General features: G+C 40.8%; 1 protein-coding gene across 1 annotated transcript in view; it reads left to right on the plus strand.

Moving 5' to 3' along the window:
* Positions 1 to 4579, plus strand: part of CDC40 (cell division cycle 40) — a gene marked incomplete at both ends in the record, with an annotated part of 42270 nt that extends 37691 nt beyond the window's left edge. Inside the window, 3 exons of the mRNA XM_081997187.1 lie at positions 1129 to 1205; positions 3337 to 3481; positions 4402 to 4579. Coding sequence (XP_081853313.1) covers positions 1129 to 1205; positions 3337 to 3481; positions 4402 to 4579 — 400 coding nt within the window. The remainder of the gene's footprint in view (positions 1 to 1128; positions 1206 to 3336; positions 3482 to 4401) is intronic.
* Positions 4580 to 10499: the final 5920 nt, after the last annotated feature.

Here is a 10499-nt window from a genome sequence, read left to right on the forward strand (position 1 = left end):
TAGAGCAGCTTCTCACCCCACTGCCCATGTGCACGTTGCTTAACACAAGATGATGGGAAATAACTCATTCCACAACAAAATAGAATTGTAATTACCTTGCTAATGTCAACCATATTGCCACCCAGCAAGGCTCGGTTAGTGAGTACAAGGCAGCCACCCACGCTCTCTGCTCTGATAGTGTTGCAGCAGCCCTTCTACTGTGTGAATTAGACAATGAAGTCATAACCATCCCCTTTGTATTAATTAATGTTTCTGCAGAACATTTTGTGTGTGTTTTGTGCTGAATACATTAATCAATTCTATTTTCTGCTTGAGATTTCTTTTGCTTAATGAGAAAGACACATGCATGCCTTCCCTTTTTGACAGCCTTCTAGTGTAGAGTGTGAGGAATACTGTGAATATGCACGGCCCATTAGTAATTCAATTTATATAGTCAAAACCAAATGACAATTCTGCAGAGTAAGGATTAGACTGTACTTGTTTTTCCCCTAGGTCCACATGCCTTTGTACAAGACAGTTCTTAACATACACCGACACAGTCCTGTATGGAATTGAGACCAAGGAATTCACAGTTTAGTTCAGCTGTGCATATTTGGAATTGGTTGGCATCCCATTTGGGGAGAGCAGGAGGAAGAGGACATTGTCAGAGAGATGAGAGAGACAGACTCCTGGTTTGTTTTGAGGGTTTTTTGTTGTTTTGGGGTTTTTTTAAGGAAAATAAAAGACGAAATATTCTACTTAAAACTCAAGTCAGTAAGACATTCCAATAAGACACATGCATATATCAGTCTATACTTGCTACCTATGTAAGAATTTTGTTAAACTAGAGCCAATAGAGTATCTTTGTATTACAGTTTTACTCTTAACAATTGGAATTATGATTCTGCTTTAAGCATTGGGTCATTTGATTGGCATAAATTCACTCTATCAGAGGTTATCCTGTAGATGGCTCCACAGCTGGTGCTTTCTAGGTGGGCATTCATAACATTTTCCATCTTTTGCACAGTCTTCCCTTGGACACCACCATAGGCTCTCCATGGTTCAGTGGCTGAGTAAATCAGCTGACTGAAGGCAGCCCTTTGGAACATCTCCATGTCTTCATAAAACACATACTTCTTCCTTTTGCAGGGACATTCCAGTAGACTTCAAGTACATAGCTGAGCCAAGTATGCATTCGATGCCAGCTGTGACTTTGTCTCCAAATGGTAGGTTAACACTTTACTGCCTTCTTAGGCCTAGTTTATGTAGGCATGTCTTACCGCTTGCATCTCTGCAATGTTGCTGTGTTGCATCCCTCTGCCACCCCACAGTACCCCCCAAATCAGTGCATGCATTTATCCCAAGATTGGACTAGTTTTGATTTAAAGGTCTCAAAAACAAATATCTCAAAATGAGGGGTTATATCAGGATAACTATCAATTTAAATTCAGACCTTCATCCAAACAGGGCAAAAGAACTCTCTCTTTTCACAGAGCTACGATGTGCTCTTTGCTGTATTTGAAACATTAAGAGAAACAATGGTGGGAACTGATGACAGCTGCAAACTACTAAGCAAGTTCAGCAATCCTTGTGGTGCCACCATTAAAGCAGAGACTGATGTTGTACTTGATCCTGTTAACACTGTTCCTTTCCACTCTGAATATGGCCCAAACAACTCTTGCATAAGAGAAACCCCAAATTATCTCTGTGTTTCTGTATGTTCACGTTTCACTGGTGTTTCTGTTCTTCAATTATAATCAAACTGAAGGAGGATAAAGGTTTAGTGCCTCCAGTAATCAGTGAAAATCCTTCTAACAGGACAAAATCTGTGTTAACTGTTTCAGCCATAATTAAATAGCTTTAGTGTCAATATTATTGAGCATTGCCAGATTTACAGTTAACAGTCCCACTATGCTAAGCAGTGGTTGATGAACTTGTTGCACAGCTAACGTTTTCAGCCAGCTATCAGCATCAAATTGTATTTGTTTTGCAGTCTAGACATTTTATTCTTAACAATAGGAGTTGATTTCCTTCTAATAAAAAAGAAGATTCTGGAGAAAGAGATAGCTGCATCTAAAAATGTTAGCTTCCCAAGCTGGCCTATTTCAACCCTTGTTTCTGAAATTGTACAACTTGCTGTCTTCTGATACAGTTGTTCAGTTCATCTCATTCTTCCACATTGAAATACTGGATTTCTCATTCTTTTTCCAGTTCTGTCTGGCCAGCATTTGAGTATTTGATTTCTGAGATGAGACAGTAAATGATGTTAGGGATGAGGTAGTCATCATTTCAGCTCAAGATATCATCTGTCATATTAACTAACACTATCTTGACCTGCAGTAGTCCAATATCACACAAAACAAGTTCTTTCGGAATAGTTATGCTACAGATTGTGCCGGATACATCATGCCTCATTAAATGAGTCCTTTAAAGAAAAGGAAATTGAAAATCTCATCAATTAAAATTTTTGTCCTGAGCGATGAAGAAAACAGACCTTTTAAAAAGTAGAAGAGAAGAATAACATGCTTGGGGTACACATTTATTTTGTTTCTTTGGGAGGCTGAAGAAAATGCTCAAATTCCAAGCTACTATCTGGAAGTGTGGTCAGATTTACAGTCAAGTCAGCACATTTTATGTTATCACTGTTTGCGTAAACCACTGTAAAGGCAGTAATGGTATGCAAACTTCAGGACAGAAGTCTCTGTTCTGTGGTGTTCTGTAGCTCATCATCTTCACTGGATTCTCAGGCGGGAGTTAATGCACTGCCAAGACTCAACATGAGATAGCATTAAGATTAGAAAATCCAGGGTTTTTTTCTTTCACTAATATATCTTTATTAAATTGTATTCCATTGGGGCAGAGAATACTAAATATATGCAGAAATGCATAAAGATTTTCAAACTCCTGTTTTTACCTTAGACCTGTTTTTCACATAAAGAAAATAAAAGGTGACCATTGTAGAGTACCCACAAAACAGGTAACCAAATATATGGCAGCTAGATGCTTTTTTCCTACCTCATCTGGATTAGTTGATTATGTGCACCAGCAAGCTTACTCAGTAGCTTTAAAACTATCAGTGAGTCAGTGGGGTTGATGCAGCACATTGTTATAAAAGCTAGAGCTTTTCTACAGTCCTGAGTGCATTTTGTAGGAATAGGCATCCCAAATTCTGTCAAACATAAGGCTTTGCCTCTTGGCAGTTTTACCAGGCAGAAGCAGTATCAGCTGCTACCTAGAACCCTGATATGTAATGAAAATCTGGATTAAGAAAAGTTTTAAAAATCTCTGAAAACATTCCAGCTAAGTCTGATTCTTCACATGCGTCACTGATACCACCTTTGTTTATTGCATTTATAGGGAAGTGGTTGGCTTGCCAGTCAATGGATAATCAAATTCTGATTTTTGGAGCTCAGAACAGATTCAGATTAAACAAAAAGAAAATTTTCAAAGGTCACATGGTAGCTGGCTATGCTTGTCAAGTGGATTTTTCACCCGACATGAGGTAAGTTTGTGTGGAAATGAGCTTCATCTTAAAACTTGCCAGCACAGACGCTAAATTTATTTTTGAATCCTCTGCAACATTTATTGATGCACAGCAATCCTATTAACTTGGCATCAGAGAGAGTTCTCCAGCCAAGCAGCAGAATGGAAAGTTTGCTTTTGTCATTCGACAGGACTGAGTTATACTCGGCAGTTGCTCTGAGCAAGATTTAGAAAACAGTCCACGTAGTCCAGATTCCCCATTCTGCAAAGATGATTTATACTGCTGTTAAACCATCCAGACACTCCCCACGTTTTGCCCAGCCCCGATGCAGCACAGGAGGCTTCCACTTCTGACTTGCGTCTGGCTCTTTTTGTGCACACTCTGCAGCTCAGGGTCTATTCCCGCAGTATGCACTTGTTTAGAGTACCTGGGATTTGGACTTGCCCAGTTTTCCCAATTTGCAGGTCTGGCGTGGGTATCCTCATTTATTGTTCAGAGAACCATCTTTTTCGTCCTATTTACTTAGTAGTATGCCCATACTTTTACCACTGTACATACATATGATATTTATTACTATAAAAACTGGAGAATAACCTCAGCAAAACTGGAGGAAAAAATGGAGGGAAGTGTCTATAAATTTTAGAGAAACTTCTGGCACTTTCTCTTTCACTGATGTATTCTCTTTAGTTTCGGTAACACAGTGTATGGTATAATCGTATTGCTAAGCACATTCACCTCGCAGTTGATGAATTACTTTCTGCAGGACTTGTGTGCTTTAGAGCACAGCATGAATGCTAATTCTTTGATAGGTGTATTTGCAGACTGTCAGACAGAAAGCTTGCTGGGTGAAGCTCTTTTCCATTGCTTAATGTAAAAGTATTACAATACAAGCAGTCTTCACACATGACACAGCTTTTCTTTTAATCCTGTTAATATAGCTATGTGATATCTGGAGATGCAGATGGAAAACTTAACATCTGGGACTGGAAGACAACAAAACTCTACAGCAGATTAAAAGCACATGATAAAGTCTGTATCGGTGCAATATGGCATCCACACGAAACATCTAAAGTCATTACATGCGGCTGGGATGGTCTTATTAAACTATGGGACTAACGAGGATGCTACGAGGATCTAAAGATGTAACTCCTGCATACATCTGAGATTAGAGTGAATTCTGCTGTGAGGATGGGTAGACATTTGTAATACTGCAGTTGTCAGCTAGCTGTATTTATGCACTAAAAAATGGGAAGTCTTCAACAGATACAACTGAAAGGATATAGTTCTAAAGATGACCTCCAAATATAAGAAGCTGAGGTCACCTGAAGCATGCAGAATCAAGTGTTAGTTTGTCATGTCACTGTGTGTGCAAAACACTCTTGTAAAATAAATTTTAAGAAAAACTATTTTTGTGGTTCTGGCTGTCAGAGATGTGGGGAGTTAGAAGAGAAAACCAGCAATTGTGTAACTCTCTTCCTAAGAAGAAATTTTTGATATGTACCGCAATAGAGCTGGAAAAGTTGCATTTGTTTACTTGGTTTTGGGTGGTAGTTTGTTGTCCTCAAAATACTTTTACCTTTATAGAACAGAAACCCACTTGCTAAGATCTGTTAATTCACAGTAGAAATTAAGAACTAATCAGGAGTTAACAGTTGTCAGATAAACTGTATCAACTGAAGACTGTATTCATAAACTCTTGGTTTCTGTCTCTATTTAACAATAGCATCATGCTGATCACCAAGTTTCATCTTTGCAAGTAGTCCTCAATTTCAAGATTTTGCTTGTAATGGTTGTGTGTTGTGTTTTTTTCTCTTCCCATATGCTGTTACTTTACAATAAGCATGACATGAAAAAAAGAAAGTGAATGTCGTCTTGTTCAGTTTGGAATACATTGTATTATAAGCCCCGTAAAGGTTTTGGCAATTTAATGTATATACATGTCACTTTTTCTCTTTAAAGAACTTATTTTTAATAAATCTTTTTATAAAAAGTCTGTTTATCTTCATTCAATTCTTCTGCCTAGCAATGTCCATATAAAATATTTCTTACCATTTGGTATTTTAATTTGCAGTTGTACCAGAGTTCAGATAAACTTACTCTCTTGCACTGTTCATACAAAACTAGTGCAAGTTGGAAGCAGGAGAAAAAAATCCTTTCGACTCCCTATCTATTCTCTTTTTGAGAACCTAATGGAAATAAATTCATTACACATTTTTATCCCATTGAACAGTCTTTAATTACAGTTTTGAATTACACTATATTGTTTACTATAAATCCAATCACTGCTCATCAATTATGAACAATAGCAAAGGAGTAATTGCCTTAATTGACAGCAGAATAGAAGATAAGGCACTTCCGTAGATGGGATGCAAAGAATCTGTAATTGTGTAGATGGGAGGAAATGGGTTGGTTGTTTTGTGAGTTTTTGATGGTTTGGGGTTTTTTTGATTGATTAACAAGACAATTCTGTTCTTTCACAGAGTACTCGCTAAAGTTAGGCCCTTGTGAGTGAAGATGGAGGTTACCCATTTTCAGACCAACTCTCTAAAGCTGAGCTTGAGAGTCTTTCCACTGCCCGTTCATGTAGTCACGTAACTGCACCAAGTTTACATGTTTCTGTTTACTTTCCTGTCTCGGTAGCCTTGTGTACCCGAAGCACTCCACACCCTGTTTTCACAAGCAGTGTACTGGGGGTAACTGGGTATTGCCTAGCCTTGCACCTATGCAGGTACTGACATAAGAAATGGTAGAGTCTGGAGAGAGGAAAGAGCCAGTCCAGTGTGTCCTGAGGACAGTCCCCTGTGCAAGGAGAGAAGAAGCTGTTCCTGTTCCTCAGCTCTTCAGGGTGCAGGTGGGAGTGAATGGCTGCCATGTTGCAGAGCTGAATTTCCAACGTGGTTCTTGTCACAGGGAAGACTCAACTCCTGAACTGGGAGTTGAGCTCTTGTGTGCGCTGTGCCGTGGGTGCTGCTTCAGGATAAAGTGGGCTGAAATAATTTAGAATTTTTTTTTCCTTCAGATACATTTCCTAAATGGGTATGTTGCAGTGTGCCCTGACTATTAACAGCTTCTAAGTACAGGGAATTGGGGAGGAGAGGAGGAACAGAGCAGATAGATAGATACAAAAACATCTCACAGGAGCATGTATTAGCTTCCATATCAGAAACACCTTTCCCAAATGCTTAAAAGCCTCTGAATCATAATACACAAAATGCTTTGCTCTGTAGTTGGTACTGTGTTTTTCCATGTGTCACCTACCAGGCAGAACTTATTTTTATACTTTGTATATACTATATATATAAGTGTATAAACTTTTGTAGTAATATACAGGGTGTTGTCTTTGGAGAAAAAAATAAGTGTTGACTCAATCAATTCTGCTGGAGTTGATGAATTGGGATTAAATGTTTGCAACAAGCCCAGAATCAAAATTCCCCTTGAAACTTTCAGATAAAAATCCTTTGTCCCTCGCTGTTGGTCACCGTTGTTAATCTTTTGTGGAATTTCTCACATCTGCATGGGAGCCTGCAGGGGGAATTTTTATGAGGATAATTACCTCTTGTCGGCTTGAGAGTTGCAAACTCCAAAGCTCACGTTGTCAGCTAGTTTGCTGTGCATGAGGATAGACAGCCTGTGCCTGTGTGCTGTGAGTCTAGACTTGTCTTTCCAGTCAGCCACTTGGGAAAAGATTTCTTGCTGGGCTAAATAACTCGAATCATGTCCTTCTCTTATCTTCCCAATTTCATGTTTCGCCAGCAATTGGCCTGTTAGAAATGTTGGTCAGAAAAGTCTAGACTGAGACCTCTAGGCTGAACTTGGCATGTGAGCAGACAGAGCCAGGGTAAAGGCAGCGCTGAGAGAAGAGAGAAGAGTGTGTTTCAAGTTTCCCCAATTTATTCTCCTTTAACATTAGGCAGAGAATGCAACAAAGTGATTCAAGCTGAAAGGAGATTCTTGCGAAGGCTGGAGGCAAGCGTGTTGCCTTGCCAGGAAGGAGTACGTGCAAGCTGGAGTGCAGGGCTGCTGTCACAGCATCTTAATTTTGTTCCCCTTGATTAGGAATCTGTAACTTTCAGCAATGATGTGTCAATGTGTTGCCACTTTTATTAATGCCCATTACTTTTACAGTGGGGTTTTTACAGATAAGTGAACTATCTATCTCCATCGTTCTTGGCGTTCTGCCTGGGAAACTTGATGCCATCTTTTTCTTGGACATTTTTCATAGGCAAGAGAGGGAAATATCCCACATATCCTCATGCAACTTGCTGGTAAGAAGGCTGTCTGTCTTGAAGCAGATGGCCTTGGCATCTGTCTTGAATAGAGTTTATAATTGTCCCCAGTAAGATGAGGCTGCTCAGTCTTCGCCCTCACCACAAGGAACAAATATCTAAATTACTGTACCTCCAGAAAAGTCCAAGATTGTCTAGTAAAAAGCCAATTTTTAGCAACAGGCAGATGTTCAATATACCATTTTAACACTGTCGTCTTTAAAGGCTGATTTAAAGTGAGCTTTGCAGATCTGACAGCCCAGTAACACAATGTACTTTCCTTCTTTCTACCAGCTGGTCATTACAAAATCCTGCTCCCATTTGCTAGGAAGACTCCATCTGACAAGCAGCCTGCACAAGGGGGAACATGCAGGGAGCGGAGGAGGGAGGGGAGTTTTGCCTGGAAGACTTTAAAACAGTTGAGCCTATACATCAGAAAAACTAGTTGCCAGGGAGGTTGTTCCTCTGGAGACTACTTAAAGACTTGCTACTGTAGGTTGATGTCGCTAGCATACGCTCAAAATTTAAGTCTCATATCTTGCAGTAAAATGTCTTTTCTGTAAGGCTTGCTGATAAAAAGGACCAGATACAGCATGGCTGTCCTGCAGCGTGTGGAGAAAACTGCTTGTGGCAGGATTATGTTTACAGAAGCTCTGTGCAGAGTTTAAAGCTTTCAGAAACAAGTTGCAATGACTTTCAATGGGGCATGGACCTCTAAATCCTTCAGGTACACTGGAGGTTTGACCTCAGACCTGTTTGTTATCTTGTATGATAGAACATTTAAAATATTCTAAATGCTAAAGCACTGAGTCTTTCTGAGTCTCCTTTTAACCCGCTGTGCTTCATGCCACTGGGAGACTGATAAAATGAAATGTTATTGCAGGTGTGTTGGGTTTGTCGTTCAGAATAAGAGGTTCTCATTAGGCCTTGGGTTTTCTTGGTTAGTCTGAAAGATGTCAGGACTAACTGAGCCTGCGTCCCCTCTGATTTGGAAAGGAAGACAACAGTACAGATCCTCTAGGGAGTCATTCCAGTAATAGGAACTTTATGGAGCTTCAAGACCGCTGACAGTTAACCCGGACATGGCTCTGGGAGCTGCAAATCTTTCCGGTTCTCCCAGAGTAATTAACCAGCAGTCGGTGTCTTGCTCTAACTCCCCAACTAAACACCTCAATTGTGGAATAAGTGGTTTTTCAGTGGACTTTAAATTCTTGCAAAGCAACACTAAAAAAAAAAATGCAGAAATGTCCTGTGCTAGAAGAGCTCCAACATGCTAACTTCATACCTTAGCTTGCACCAGGCTAGTTTCCCCAGGCAGCTGTGACTTTGCTCTCCCTGGCTAATTGTTTTCATTTTGCTCCCGCAACCATGTACAACCTTGATCCTTCAGCTCCTCTGTACATACCCTGTAAAACGCAATCCCTTCCAATATTCCTTGCTCAGGAAATGAAGAGGGAAACTGGACTCTAAATGAACTCAGTTGTCAGGCCACACATCTACAGGAAAAAGAAGGAAGCTCCATTCCCCAGAGTTTCCAAAACTGTGTTGAGTTTTGTCATTACAGCTGCTCTGCAGCAAACTCCTCTCTTTCCCTTGGTGCCAACCCTTTGGGAGTACCTTGGGGCAGGGCGGATGAGTTGGTTTTGTTTGCTTTATGTTATAATCCTTCCAATATTAAAAAGGTGGAATAACATTATGGAACAATAGTTCTTCAGATGCTGAATTCTTCTGTGTCTTGGAGCAGTTTTCTTTCCCTTCCCAAAGAAGAAGTAACAAGGTGCTTCAGGGCCTGGCAAGTCAGTTTGGGAGGTCAGCATGGGGTTTGATGAATTCCCAGCCCTTGCGTCATGGCTGCTCCTGGCTGGCGTCGCTGAAGAGACGCGGGTACTCCCAGGGCACGGCTGCTGCTGCAGTAGAGGTCTGGCACCGGTCAGGCGGCCGTCCCCACCTCCCTGCATGGGTGGTGGCACCCAGGATGATGGCTCTACTTCAGATACGTGAAGGTGGATGCAAGGGTGGGATTCATACTCTTTGGGTTTGATTCAGAAATGGGATTTCAAATATAGGGGGGGAAATACCAGCTGAGGCACAGGAGCATTTTAATTACTTCCCAAAGTTTTGTACTGTGTACGCCACTGAACTTTCTTTTGGGAAATAGCTGAAGGATAAGCATGTATGGTGGTAATCCACCAAAAAGAGCAGGGACATTGCATTGGTGTTCACGTTTGAGTGGTCATTTCCAAGCAGCGCAAAGCAGGCTCCTGTTTTCCCCTTGTGCCCATCGGGATAAGGGACGTAGCACGGGCTGTCTCTGCAAAGGTTTTTCTGAACCAGCTGAAACACTTTACAACAGGCAGGTCAAACTATGCCCTGAATAGGGACTTCTATTTAAGGGAAGAGATCCATTCATTATCATGGGTGGTTCCCTTCAAGTGCTGGGCTTGCTCTGCAGATGCTGCCCCGAAACCCAGCGGAGGGAGGCAAGTGTAAATATGTCTCTGAATGTAGGTCAGCTCTGAACTTCCACCGGCACTAAACCAGGTCTCTACTGACTGCAATTAAATGTCGTATTGTGTTAACAAGCAGGAAGAAATCAAGAGTGATTCCTACTGAATAACCCTGAGGGTCCTTTCAAGGGCAAGGGAGCAGCTAATGAAGCTCATGAAATCAAAGTTTTTGAATGAACCAGATGGTCTCAGCTGTTGAATAATTCACCAGAGAGAATGAATGCTATTTCTTCAGGTGTGCTACCGGGTGATATGTCTTTTTGG

The sequence above is a fragment of the Phaethon aethereus genome (assembly GCF_964289735.1).
Source record: "Phaethon aethereus genome assembly, chromosome: 3".
In the NCBI taxonomy this organism is placed as follows: domain Eukaryota; kingdom Metazoa; phylum Chordata; class Aves; order Phaethontiformes; family Phaethontidae; genus Phaethon; species Phaethon aethereus.